At 41.4% G+C, this 15,174-nt stretch overlaps 1 protein-coding gene across 2 annotated transcripts in view; it reads right to left on the bottom strand.

Annotated features, from left to right (window-relative positions):
* Positions 1-14,860, bottom strand: part of DCLK1 (doublecortin like kinase 1) — a 242,367-nt gene extending 227,507 nt beyond the window's left edge. For both annotated transcript variants that reach the window (XM_075050574.1, XM_075050573.1), the window contains exons 1-3: positions 14,675-14,860; positions 11,026-11,414; positions 447-793 (exon numbers count right to left, since the gene is read on the bottom strand). In XM_075050574.1, coding sequence (XP_074906675.1) covers positions 447-793; positions 11,026-11,401 — 723 coding nt within the window. In that variant the 5' untranslated portion in view covers positions 11,402-11,414; positions 14,675-14,860. The remainder of the gene's footprint in view (positions 1-446; positions 794-11,025; positions 11,415-14,674) is intronic.
* Positions 14,861-15,174: the final 314 nt, after the last annotated feature.

Raw genomic sequence — 15,174 nt, 5'->3', positions numbered from 1 at the left:
CATTTGGTCATTCGGGACAGCAGTAGGCCTGCATTTATCATGGTGGAATGTGTCCTCACTGTTTGTTCTTACAGTTTATGGAAAGGCAAGTACAATGACTCATAAAACTGCTGCAAGAAAAAGCTGCAACAAGTTAACAGAATGAGCTTCTTTAAAATGACACCCTTCATCCTACGTTTCCGGCATGCAGAGCCAAAACCACATCACACTTTCAACTGACAGATTTAGAGCTATTATTTATCATAAATGGCAAGACCGTCACTGAGGCCAAGTAATGCTTCATGATATGTTCCTGAACTGCTCACAGATCTTAAATACAATATAAGCAGTGGAAGGGCTGATTCTATGTTCTAGAGAAAAGTAATTTTTTACTAATGTTCTATTCTTTTCCTTTTGTAAAATTATATTTTCTTCATGCTGAGAATGACCATCATGAAAATTCTTACCTGTTTTCCATCTAGTGTGTATAAGCGTTTAACCACCCCTGAATCCAGCTTGATGGCATCGGTTATATCAGTAAGAACCTGTTCAAATGAATGTGCTGTCTTCTTGTTGAGCAGAATCCGGACTGCTTTCCTTGGTTTCACTCCGCTCCTGATGATAGTGACTAGTTTAGGCCTAATGAAATCCTTATTCTCTTTTGCATCTGGAGTACCTCCTTTAGCAGTGGCAAGAGATGGCACTGAACGAGAAGTAGAAGTTGTCTTAACATTCACTGACCAGTTTGGGTTTACATTCTTCGTGTACTCCAGTTTCTTGAAGGGTTCTATGGAGCCACATACATAGCTTTCCCCTGCGGAAACAAAAGTGCCAGACCAGTAAGTCAGATGGGAGGGGGAGGAGGGGAGAAGAAAAAAAAAAAAAAGAAGAAAAAAAAGAAAAAAAGAAAACTACCAAATCAAATCTTTCTCAAATTATTAAACATTATTCTTATCATTCTTGATCTACAGGGCATAAAGAATTGATCTCTTCCCTTCTCAGATGCTACAGACTATAAAATATCTTTTAAAGATCACTTGCCAGCTAACCATTCAGAAAATGCTGTTACAAAATCCTTGAAAGCAGCAGTTTTCTTTACAGAAAACACCATCTGCAGTGGGGATCATTCCTGTCAGTAAGTAGTGTTCACATCTAATCAGCTGCCCAGCCCCAGCACATTATCACAGTAGTCCCCCAGCCTTCGTGCCTAAATGGCCCACTCCTAACAAAACAGGCGGCCCCATACACTTCAGAGGAAATAATATGAAATGTTATCAAAAACTACAGGTTACAAATAACTTTCTATAAAAGGTGGATGAAAGTGTCATAGGAGATTCATTAATATTCGATTATTTAAAGCTTTAAGTAGCATAAACCCAGGATACGTACAGGCAAGAAATCTCACTGTATTATTCTACTGACTCACTATGTAATATGGGGGAGGAAAGAAGGTAAAGTGTAGTAATTACAGAGTTCTCCTCACAACAAATTTACCATACTTTAAAGAAAGGAGTGGATTAGCCAGAAAACCCCAGCACATCCCTGTTGATTAACACCTCAATCCAGGCTGCTGCAAAAGAGGCACCTGCTTGGGTGCTCCCAAGCTCTCCCTTGAGCTGGACTGAGCCACTGCACTGCCAGTCACACTGGGTGAGCTGGATCAGCTCAGTGATCTGATTGAACATAACGAAGACAACACTAATTTTGCAATGACAAGCTGATCCAGTTCACTCTCTGGCTGGAAAAAAAAAATACCAAAGAAAACACTACCACATCCAGCAAGACCACACCTTCTGGCAGCCTGCGGTTAAACTCCATTACAAGTAATGCAAAATCCTATCCTGAACAATACCACAAAAATATCTGAGATGTTTTAATTCTTCTGGGTTCAGTAGTTCAGTGTATGCTAACAGCACAGAGGCCTTCAGTTAGCAGTGTAGCCCAAGGTATTGAAATAAAAACAGAACAAAACCTAGTGATGTAACTCCTATGCCAAAAAAGCACATAAGAACCAAGGATTTTCCTAACAATCCCTACCCTAAGGAAAGAGGACTCACAGTTCAATTATTAAAAGAAAAAGAAGTATTTAAATTTTACTTCTGGACACAAATTTTAAAGGTTTCAGGGCACCCAACCCAATCCCACAGACAATACAGCACACAAGGAATGCCAGCAAATAGACAAGAGTTACCACAGTTAGAAATGGGGGGCAGTGGGATCCACCACAACATGAGGCCCCCGGTGCAAGAGAGGTTCAAGTCTGCTGGCATGATGCTCCAAAGGCGAGACAGTAACACACTGTACAGTGATTATCAGAAAGGCAGTGCAAGGACTCCAAAAGAAGACAAAGAAGTCAGAGCAACATGTGAAGACGGATCACTGACCAGAAAAGATAAATGCAATGATAGCATAAAACCAAGCAAGAACCATAAGAAGATTTTTGGTTTTCCTTTTTTTTTTTTTTTTCTTTTAGAAAAGCATTCTTCTAAAGCAGAAAAACATACAGAGTGGGAGATGAAGTAAGACATTCCAATGCTTACTAGTCATCCTGTAAATTCAAGTTAATCTGCACTTTGCAGTAACATCTAAAGTGTTAAGAAAAGAATCTAAGATGGAATGCTTACACCAACCTTACAAGAGACAAAGGTAAACTCTTCCTTTTATCCATTGTATGTATATGAAAGAGAGAGAGAGAGAGAGAGATACGGTAACATCAGAACAGAAAGGCTTAGCCACAGTAATGATCCAAGAGTAATTAAACAGTACATATTCTCTTTTATCCATGTCCCTGTCCAATATTTTTAGCACTAGCTACTCAATTACTGCAAGGTCAGAATGCACCCACAACACCACATCCACAAAATTAACACGTTTCTAAAAACTTTAATAGCATTTTGTATGGAAAAAAAAATTAAAAGATCCTACTATGAATAGGACTGCACTCAATACATTAAATACCTGTTCTGTAAAATACTTTGCAGAAGTCTCTCTTATAAATTTTTAAACATAATTTATTCCTGTCTCCACTTGTGTTTGCTCTAAGACTTAAAATTCACCAGCAACCTTTTTTTTTCTTTTTTTTTTTTTTTGAGGGGAGGGAAGAGAGACAAAACAGATATTCGGGTTCAGTGCTATCTGAGAAATTGTTCAGTTTAGTTGCATGAAATAAGAATTATTTAAAAACAAGTCTTCATATCAAAACTCACTTCTCAAATGGGAGGTGCATAAACAAATGGCCATACACGTTGTACCCAGAAGATTTACATTTAGTTTATTAAGAACTCTTTTGGTTATCCTTCTTGAAAGGACAGCATTCCACATGATTTTTAATATCAGCTATATTTAAAGGTCAGCTGAATTCCTTGTAGCATGTAACAGCACATGTCAGCTCTTCATTACAAAACTCGTTTTCTTTTACCATAAAAAAGACCAATGCAATCCCTGAAGTTATGGGATTGTTTTAACATCCCTTTCTTAATTTCCAACAGTACTATATTACATCAATAAAATTTTTGCACCAAGATATATTTTTTCCCCTTGACGAGGCTCATATTTAGCTACAGAATGTCTTGGAGGTAGAGTATCCAATGCCTTCTAAGATGAAGTATCTCCAGTAAAATCTATTTTATATAGGAAAACAGAAACAGACACCTCTCTCATAATGCTGTTATTTTAGACTTTTTATACTTCAAGTGAAGTGCTGGGGCTTATAAACCTTCAGGAATGTTAGCCATGGACTGCAGTTCTCATTCACGGTGGTCCTAAGGGCCACGCCTGTAAGAACAAAAACTAAATGCACAAAACCCCTGTGTCCTAAAAGTACCTTATATCTGACCTTAACATCAGTAAACCCTGTTTTATGGTGACATCCAGCAAATCTTAAGTACTGAAAACACTAGAAACACTCAAATACAAGCTTAAATTTCCGAAATGTGGGACCCACCCTGACAGCAGCCAGACATTTCAATGTCTAGCCTAATCCTTTAGTGCCTACGGTGTTGGTATGCAAAGGAGATCTCAAAGAAAAGGACAAAAAGCCTTCATCTAGATTTTCATCCTCTCTTTTTTTTCACAGTTATCTTAAGGAGAGAAGACTGCAAAGAAGTTTTACAATGGGTATGACTTGCTAGTCCAATAAAGCCACCTTATGCCTTAACCACTGCTTCCTCACCAAAACTATTAGGTGATGGCACAATTTTCTTTTTTTTTTTTTTTTTTTTTCATTTTTATTTTTGGTAACCTTTGGCTACAACTGCCTTACAGACTGGCAATGCCAGCAGCAAGTTGGTTTTCCCAGCTCCTAAGCACCAGGAAAATATACCTCCAGCACCATCACCACTTACTCTGGGTCAGGCCTAAGCACAAATACAGCCCACAAACATCAGCTTTGACTAACTGGCAGCTGGAGGAAGAAGGTAACAATCTCCAAACACTAGATTTGCAACAGAACACGTGTTGAAGAAGAAATCTTGGGAGATACTGGATTAAACAAAAGCATAGAAAAGAGCCATTTAAAGTGTCTATTTGACTGCAGCCTCCCAAGAGAGGGGAGCAAGCATTTCACAGTGCAGTCGGCTGTCACTAATGAAATTTTGACTCTTGATTACAGTATCAATAGCCATTAGAAAAATGGGGACACCCAGCTGTTTTGGGATATCTGGCATCTAGGAAAAAAGTCATTACTAAATCTTAGAAAGTATCGCTTTCCTGACAGCCCTCCTACTTCTTCACAGCAACAGTGCAAATGAAATGCACACCACTTCAACCTTTCAAAAAAAGGATACACAATGCTTATTTGCCAGTTCTGAACCAGTAATCCTACAATTTAGGTTATGCAAGTGTTCAACACTGCAGGAAATTCCATGTGGAACAATTAAAATAAATCTTAGCACTGAGAAGCTAATCAGAAAGCTAATCATGTAGAAGGAGAGATCCCCAAACACAGTTTATCTTAGAATGGTTTGGGTTGGAAGGGACCTTAAAGATCATCTAGTTTCAATCCCTCCTGCCATGGGTATGCTTGGGGAAAAAAAAAAGAAAAAAAAAAAAGGAAAAAAAAACCCAAACCTACTACCTGCAGTTACACATCTGTCAAAATTCAATGCAGCTTAACCACTAGAGCCATGTAACACTGAAGGATAGTTCTTATAGGTCACAACAGAATTTCATGACATGCTTCATGTATTAAAAATGTAATTTAAAAAAATATATCTGTATACAAGGTAGCTGGCTGCTAAGGAGACATTGAATCACTGCCTGTAAGTACTGGAGCTTTCCAGATACAAGTGTTGATTCCCTCTTTGGCATATTGGTATTAGTAGTTAGTTTGTCTCCTTCAGCTTGCTGCACTACAAGAATGATCAAGGCATTATCTCTTAAAGGGGATTATTTACATTGCTTTTCTGTGCTAAAGGCGACTTGGCCTAAAATGGCTTCATGAAGAAGCCAGCTGGTCTTAGGTGAAAACCCTGGAGAAGAAATAGAGAACTTGTTTGAATCACGCAAGCCAAGAGTGAACAACCAGCACCTCTTTGTGGGGGCGGCAGGACTGCCAATTTATTGAAAGTAGCGTTGACTCGTTGTAGTAGAGTACGTACTAGGCAAGGAAAGTTAATCTACAAGCCCACCAGAGGTGAAGGAACCGCAGTACTTGCACACTTTGGCAGTGACGATGTTTGGTGCAGCAATCATTCGTTGTGGTCCGTTTCCCCAGCGAATAGGGCAAGAAACAGACTGTGAGAACAGGGAAGGGACTGGCACCATCCAGTACCCCATGCAACAGGCACAGCCACCCTTCTTCACTTCCACCTTTTGGTTTTGTACATACAAAAGGCAGAAGAGCAATCTCTCAGGGGAAAGGACAAAGAATTCCGACTGTCCCTCACCACACAGAGCAGGTTGCAAAACGAAGATGACCTGAACCAAATAAGTTACTACCTGATAGCTCCCAAATGTGTTAGTTAATAGAGCAATAACCTACTTAAACTGCATTACTGCTGCCTTGTCTTTCTGCAGTGTCTGAAAAAAACACAACAGTGCAAGAGAGATGGAGCATCTACAGGAAATAAATCTGACCGACCCATGTTCACCTAGCATTCAGATGCACCAGAAACTTTGAATCAGATCTCCTCAGTCCTTTTAAAGGACTTCTTTCACACGACATTCTTTCTGCTCAGCTCAGACTAAAAATTATTTTTTTTTCTTCATCAAAAGCCAAGTGAAAAAATAAAGACATACTTCCTCCTCCCCCCCAGGCCCCCCAAATTTCCACAGTCTTGCTACAATCAAGATAGGCATTGTACATGCTTTAAAAAAAGAACGGGAAGGCACCTAGAATAAGAAACCATGGGACCTTCCAAGAAGTTGTTAAGGAAGACACAATGTGATTCAAATGGCTAATGGATGAATCTTCTCAAATTCATGAAATAAAATAATCAAATAAACAGTGCCAGAACAACCCTCTACCATTTCATGCAACAGGATTATTCAGCCATTTGTTTATTAAACAATATAAGGATTGCAGGCATTTCTGCCACAGGATCCAGTCCAAGTTTCACTAACTTTGATAGCCCTGGATCAAGTCCATGGTAAATATCCAGTGTAAATTCAATCCTATAAACAAATGTCCACATAGATGCAGCTCTACAAACATTTAAACAGATACTTTACTATTATTATTTTGATAGCATATTACATATGCATACGAATCTTTCCAGCCCACCAATTCCCAGCTGCTGAGGTAGGCACGACTTAGAAGAAAGAGCATTAGCTCCAGAGTGCATCAGAGACCACGTCAATCAATTCCTACGGTCTGGCCTGGCTGGGCTTCTCACCAGCACCACTGGAGCGGGTGGCAGAGTCAAGGAGGCAGCAGCAGTAGGAGAGGGAAAAGAGTAGGTAGGAGAGGGAAAAGCTGAGATAAGAGGAATGAGGTGACAGTGGGAGTGGCAAGACCCACATACAAAAAAAGTCAGGAACTCCATCACAGCCCACCACTTTAGCAAGGAGACACAGCCTTCTGAACCCTCCGCCGGCAGGCAGCTTCTCCGCTGCATCGAACAAACTGCCTGCCTCCACTCGCAGGAGCCTTCCCTCATGGGACCCACCATCTCTGCCACTGCAGTGAGGTTCACATCTCCCAAGAGTTATCAGCCAGTTACAGCTGTTATCAGATTTTAAAACTGGTACACCAGCGCTCTTTCAAACTGCTCCTTCAATGAGGATTGCAGCTCCAAGATAATCCTTGAGAGACATTCATTTTTCTCTTTCAGATTACTCTTTAAAACTATTTTTGCCACTATGCCTATGCAAAATGTGCATGCACACATGCAAGTCTTCACAATAGTTTGGCAGTGCACACAAAATTGGCATGTGACAATATTGTTTCCCAGTACACTCTCAGCCTTGTGGTTTGGGGTTTTTGGTTTGTCTTTGACTGCCAGTTCTCTGCTGCAGGGTTCATCTTTTGTGGCAGGTATTGTGGAAACCTAAAACAATTGATTCTGGTTCACACCCAAGATTCTGAGGTAATATTATAATAAAAATTAATGAGAAAGGGATGCAGTTCTGGCTATGGATTGATTCTGTGGTCTTTGTTCCACATAGCAGTACCCCTAAAAACAAAACAAAAAAAAAAACAAACAAAAAACAACCAAACTGTAAATAATACTCTTTGTTTCAGAGTTATCCTGCTCATTCCTATCTATTACTGTTCTTATTACAGGGTTCAACAGTAATTTTGGGGGTAAGACCCATCAGTCCACCTCTGCCTTCAGCTTTAAAGATGGTATACTTTTGGAAAAGCAAAAGGCATTTAGTCCTTTCCTGAGACTTTGTTTAAAGCTAGACAATTTAGCCTTAGAGCAACTTCACCTTTATTGTTTCTACATGCTTTGATTACATGTCATACCTAGGGAATAGTCATGTCACATTTGGAAGCCATTCTTTAAAGGTAAGAGGGTTCTGAACATCAGGTCTGACAAAAAGAAGGTAACCTGAATCCAGAGCATTCTGTCCTTTCTCTAGGGTGACAGGAGAAGTTACAGAGCCTGTGAAACTTTTCAGAACAGTACATACCCCTTGTTATCAAATTCCACCAAATCTCACATGCGCCGAGTCTTCAACAAAAAACCTACAAAAACACCAAACACCAAAACTAGTGACTAGGGAAGTCACTAGCTTCAAACAAAGGGAAGATGTGTTCATGCACCTCAAAATAACCTACAGCACCAGCATACAGCCATGCCAGCTCTGAATTGTATGCAGGACAGAACTAAATATTACTGAAGTAAAACACCTCCTTTACAATCTTTTGCCTTTGGGACTACCTTTCATGCAGTTCTATGTATTTAGCTCGGGGATGAAAGACAGTGGCTGCTGTCTTGTTTCCCTCAGGAGCTAGTTACTTCTCTGTCTTCATGTATCATCCAGGAAGGTAAGAGCACAGTAACTTCCTCACAGGCATAAAGGCAAAAAAACAACACCAAATCAAGGCCTTATACACTTACCTTACAAGGCAATCACTAAAAATCAATGCCCCACCTCTCAAAAAAAAGAAAAAAAAAATTTGTAAACTCATAACAGTCTTATTAAATGAATTCATACAGTAAGGGAATAGTCTCACCATAAGGAAAGCAATGCTTCATATTTCAATAGTTTCAACACGAAGTCATTTGGCAAGAGGCAAAAATCAAGTGATTTTCCAGCTACTTAAACACAAAGCACAGCTTCAAGCTAATTAATGCTGTACCAGACTAGCCAAACTCTAATAAATTTGTACAGTAAAGAGTGGAAGGGGCTTACATAAAAACCGTCACTGAGCTAGTAATATATGAACCTGTACTCTACAGTGAAGCTCTACAAGGGAAACAGAGCAAAGTAACCCACCTTGTAGTTGTATACAAACAGACAAAAGCCCCCTTTCAGGTGGAACAAGGATGTAGCTCTCTACTTGCATACACGGACTGACTTCTGTAAATCCCACAGTGTTTATGGCACAAGCAAATAAGACTGTCCAACTTGAACTATGCACAGGAAGGGAGGATGTGTTCATTGAAAAGGTATGGAATAAAGTACCACAGAACTAAAAAAAAAAAAAAAAAAATCCCAAAGCTCTTTAAAATAAACTTATGCTCTTGTACTGTCATTCATTTTGACTGACTGATTTATAACTGGTATAATTCTTCTCTAGGTTGCCAAAATAAACAATCTTATAGGTTGCTGAATTTATTTCTGTATTCAGTTTTTTATTTTCAAAAGCTGGTTCTGACTGGCAGCAAAAGACTGTGCAAATCAACACTAACATCAATGATACTTCCTTCTTGATGAGCATACCAATCAAATAAGTACAATTATTTATACTACTACTGAGAATAAAATGCACAACACTGCTTTTAAACAGATGTTGATTAATATTGGTCTTTCCTCCCAGAAATTGATTTTCTCCACCAATTAAATACTGTCCTGACAAATACAGTTCTAACTCTGCCCTGGAATTCATAACATTGATCTTAAGACCAGTTTCTTTTCCATTTCACTAAACCTATGGTCCTAACGCCAAAAACCATACATGGACAATCCCACCACTTCAATTTTCTTTCAAAGCATCTTCACGTGGTCTTCTACTCTCCCTTCTATGCAAGGAGGATTATCAAGAATATCCTCTCTCAAAACTTCTCCTTAAAAGCTTTCCTCTGCTATGACACCTAAAGGTGACAACTCGGAGATGGCTGCACACCTGCTATGCAAAGATGTGCTCCTTTAAGCAACCTTATTCAGCATGAACTACCCTTTTCTTCTTCTCTCCCCACATTAGTCTTCTTCTGATCTTCTCATTACATCCTGACACCACAAGTTCTCTCACCCAGAAACAGAAATCAAAGAAATTACAATCTCTGTTACAACTCTAAATTGGCTGTCCAGTGACTGCAGATCAATGCTTTACAGGCTTGCCCATGGCACATTGGGGCCAGGGGCAGCATGGAAGCAACAGTGAAAAAAATTTTCCACCTTTACTTTCTTTGAACACAGTTAACAATCTGCATTTAAACTTTACAGATACAAAACAACCTCAGTTATGGCCATGTGCTAGTTAATGCTTTCCGACCTTATACATTCTGGTGTTTTATACTAGGAGCTATTGCCTACACACACAAAAAGAAACCCACTGCAAGCCAGAAGCACTTTAAGTTGGAAAAGCTACTTCAGTGATTTGCAATACTTCTAAAAGGTGTTATTAATATCCTAGGCCTAATATTCAAATTGATTAATGCTGACAGCTTCTTTTGCCAACAAAACTATCACTGAAGGAGTGATAAATTCAGTGTTGATGGGCAAATTAGCAACTGGCATCTCCGATGTTTGACGGTGACCAAGACCGGTCAGTTCTGACCAAATCACTGGTAATGCTTTATACTGCAGGTACATCAGCCTTATTTAAAAACAACATAAGGATGCCAAAGGACTGGGGAAGAGGAAAAGGGAAATGCTACAGGGGAGAAAAGTTTACTGCCTACCCCAGCTGAACTATGGCTACAACATTACTCTTTTAACAGGTTGCCTACATTTATGCCACTCCATGAAAGCAGAGTATTTTACTTAAGGCATATTTATTTGTAGGGAAGAGTTTGAGCTCTTCACTAGGTACAGACAGACTTTAAAAAAAAAAATCCCTCAGAACTGTATTTCATGTAGGTTTCATCAGCACCACAGACCTTGTCAAGTTTAACTGACTAAACTCTCATTAGCATTTTTAAATATGCAAGTTCAAAAGAAGTAGCAGATGCAATCTTCAAGATCTAGGACTATCAGCACTAGGTTAACAGAAAGGGAAAGATTAGACACTTTCAACAGGAGGGAAATAAGTAGCAAGGCAACAATATTTCATGGCACAATTTAAGATATTCATAATTCTAGTTATACCATTGAAGATCCTTTCTTTATCAATAAAAAAACCAATACCATTACCTATTTGCAGAAAACTTAACAGATTAGACAAACAAACACTAACTCAAACATAACTTTACACCTCCAAATCTTACTGCTGACCTTCTACTAGTTGGTCCAAGGAGGAAATCTTCTTGGAGCCATCAATTGTGTAGATTGTTCTCACTCCCTGGGGCAGATTCACATTGTCAGATAGAGTTCGGGTCAGATCAGCCAGGAGAGCTTCAAAGGATCGAAACCGGTCAGGGGAGATGGCATATACAATCCCTTTGAAATACCGGTCTCCATTACGATAGAAACGAACTTTCTTGGCTTTTTTCTCAGAGCTCAGGGTCTGTAGAGTACGGGTTCGGTAAAAGCTGCAGTGGGCACTGTGAGTAGGGCTGGGCAAACCATTTACCCGGGACCCTCTGCCATATCGCTGCGCTTTATCACGCTCATCAAAATGCTCCAGCTCCATATCTCTCCCAAAGGACATCTTGAAGTTCAACCTAAGGGATGCACAAAAGAAGATAAAAAGTTTAAGAAACATGGCACTTACAGAGGACTACTTTCTGGGGTGAGAAAAATGATTGGTTTGAATGAAACCATGCTATGTTTACATGTTCATTTTACAGCTAACTCTCTTGCCATTCCATAAAATCTAATTTATCAGTTAGGCTTTTAGACACCATAGAAATGCCACTCATGAAACCAACTGCTAGCAATAGGCAAACATTAAAAAGTGTTTGTTCAAATCCAGTAAAAACTCTGAAAACGAGGTGTCAAAGCTGAGCTACTGGAAAAAAAAGAACAAATGCATCAACTTTCTACTTTCTCTCATGTTATATTCAGGTGCTATTTGAGTCCAGTCTACCTTCTAGACCATTCACTCCCACTAAACTGTTTTTTCCAACCGTGATCTCAAGAGGCACCATTTTGGAAGGGCAACCTGCAGCCAACAAGTAAGCAATTAAGAACAACTCAGAGGAATAGATGTCACAGGTTGGCAGTGAGAATCAGGACTACCACTTAGTGGGTCAAGCCCACTGTTCAAAAGTCTTTGGGTATTCCAACCACTGGCTTCCCTGCAGCCTAAGCTTTGTAATAAATTACTTCGGTTGTCCTTGTGCAAATACTTTGCATACTCTGAACCAACAGAAGTGCTCAAACATCATGAAATTAAAAAAAAGATTAGAGGGAGACAGGAAACTAGTATTTTTCAATGAGCGAGCTACTTTAGTGCTCTGGAACATTTGCAAGGCATATTATTAATATCCTAGGCCTAATATTCAAATTTATTAAGGCTGACAGATTCTTTCACCTACAAACCTATCACTGAAGGAGTAATAAATTCAGTGTCAATGGGCAAATTAGCAATTGGTGTCTCCCATGTTTGACAGCGACAAAAACCCCGCTGGTCTAACCAAAATGATCCCAGTTGTTCAATACAGTTCACATAACTGGTAGTTCACATGTTCTGAAATGAAATCAAGGAGGTAGATACTTCCATTCTTTTTTACAACCAAGACAAAACTAAATACTACAAATCGCACATTAATCTTCACAAATAAAAGAAACAAAAATATGAAAAAAAATATTAGAATTATCAAAGGATCATGTGTTCCAAACATATTTATTTTAATTTAGGAGCCTCCTAGATTTGCAGTTGTCTGCAGAACAGCAAAGCACAGTAAGTTTATTTATAGCATAGATACACAGACCTAATTTAGAAGTGGTCTCTCTCATTGATTTCCAATAAAAACAAAACAAAAAAATAGCAAGCACAAGCTTTGTTTCAACCACTCATAATTGTGTGACCATTAAGAAAAAAAATGTATTCAGACCAGCTGTAAAACAGTAGGAGGAAATACAGAAAGACTTATGGATGCTCTTTAGCTTACAGAAGTTTGTATTAAACCAATGATTATACAGCTGGACCCTGATGCTGCAAAGCTGTAGGGGATCTGCTCAGCAACTTCTCAGAGCGGTTCATGTGCTTGACTGGAACAAGCACCTAAGGCTAACCACTGCAAGTACGGGGCCTTGGCGGAAATTATTTACCCTGCTTTGGTTACAGCTCACAGCTTATTTTGTTACATTGGCACAGGATCATGTGCTTATGTATATATGCAAGATTTAGATTTGTAAATACTTTAAAGGTACGTAACATATATATATGGTGCAGTATATGTGGGGGGTGTGTGTGTATATTATGTATATATGCAAGATTTAGATTTGTAAATACTTTAAAGGTACATAACATATATCTATGGTGCAGTATATGTGTGTGTGTATATATATACACACACACACACACACACATAAAAAGAAAAAGACTAATCTACATTTTTCCTTCTCAGTATACATCCACACATACACCCCACTTCAGTGAAAAGAACAAGAACATTTGCTGTGGCATTTCACTAACACTTCTCTATAGGTTAAATACAGAATACCACTTAGTGGCCACATCTTAGGATCAAGATTATACCACCACCGTTTCCATGTTAAAAACATTATGTCAGTTGTTTTACTTAATTTCTAATTCCAATGAGAATGTGTTATTCAGGTTTAAACAATCCCAGAACTCACAATTCAGCAACTGTATCTCAAAAGCAACGCTTGTGCCAAGAAAAATGGATTTTTCTTAGGTCTGCTGTTTCATTTGCTCAAACCATCTCAAACACACACATACAAAAAAAAAGGAAAAATCAAGTTTACATGAAGATATACTTTTCTAAGAGACTTTCAGCTTCACTAATTTTGGATGGGGGGAGGAAGAAGTGCGAGTCACTGCCCTTTCTTCCGCACACTTGTGCTTTAATCAATAAGGGCTGTAATTCCCGCTTACGCCCTTTAAAACAGAAATAGAGCTCCCCTTGAACACCACAGTCCTGCTATTTACAGAAAAGCGTGTTCAGACCACAAGGTCAGAGCAGACAAAGAAATATCCTAAACAATTTGATCTGATCAGATGTTTCCGTGTGCGTGCATATAGATAGTCGTATACATACAGATACATAAAAATGAAAGGACACACCCCTGGAAAACCACCATGCCCAACGCTTCACACCCTATAAATCTGTTAAAGAATTATTTATAAGGCCGGTGTGGGTGAGCAATTATACAAAACAATCACACGCGCTGACAAAAAACAAGCAGGGGGGTGACCGGGACCCGGCGAAGATCACTCCAAGAGCACGCAGCACACCGACTACTAAGTCATGGGGGGGAAACGTGGGTACATGCGGCAGCGGCGCCAAGAAAAAAAAAAAAAGAAAAAAAAAAAAGAAAAGGGGTTTATTCTGCTGGGGTAGGGGAAACGTGTCTGAAATACAGCCAGCCGGCCGAAGGGGGCACCGAGCACTTCAGCCCCGCGGAGCGCGGCGTCAACCCCGCGGTGACAAAACCGCGGTGCGTTCGCCTCCGGGCGAGGCACCGAGCGCGGTCCCCCGGGGCTGCCAGCAGGCAGACGGACGGACGGACAGACACGGACAGACGGACACACAGCCGCCCCGCTGCCCGGGGCGGGCGGGCGGGCAGCCCGCGCCTCCCGCCTCAGGCTCCCGCAGCCGGGCGCGGGCAACCGGCAGACGCCGCCGGGGCTGCGGCGCCCGGCCGAGGCCAACGCCGCCGCCTCACACAATGGGCACAGGTGCAGCGCGCCGCGGCGGGCGCCCAACGGCCGCGCCCCAACGGCCGCGCCTCAGCCCCTCAGCGCAGGAGAGGGACAGGGACAGGGACGGCCCCGGCCCCGGGCGCTTATTACCTGCTCTCCGCAGCCCGGCGAGCACCTTCTGCCTCACGCACTGCCGGCGGGGCGCGGAGGGAAGACGGCGGCTCCAAACGGGGAAAGCGGCCGAAGTAGCGGCAGCGCTCCCCCCCGCTTCCCTCCGCCCTCCTCCGGCGACCACCCGCCTTAGAATCGCAGGAGCTGCCGCAGAAAGCGGCTCACGCTGCCTTTGTTACGCCTCCCCTGGCCGGAGCGCGCTGCTGGGAGAGCCCGGGCTGCAGCTGCTTCGCCTTTCTTCTGCTGACTGCCGATTGCAGGGATTTGCATTAGCCCGGCCCTCATTGAAATGCGGCTCTTCACACCAGCCTCTCCCCGCCGCTCTCTCCGGAGGGCGGCGCCGCCGCCATCTCCCCCTCGTCTCCCTTCCCTCAGCGCTGCGGGGCGACCGCCGGAGCTGTGTCCCCCCGCCCCGGGCAGCGCGGGTGCCAGGGGAGCCCGCTGCCCCGCTCTGCGACCCCCCCGGGCGGGACGGGGGA

The sequence above is a fragment of the Buteo buteo genome, chromosome 18 (assembly GCF_964188355.1).
Source record: "Buteo buteo chromosome 18, bButBut1.hap1.1, whole genome shotgun sequence".
Lineage (NCBI taxonomy): Eukaryota > Metazoa > Chordata > Aves > Accipitriformes > Accipitridae > Buteo > Buteo buteo.
The sequence above is the reverse complement of the archived record's forward strand: the minus strand, read 5'-3'. Positions and strand labels throughout refer to the sequence as shown.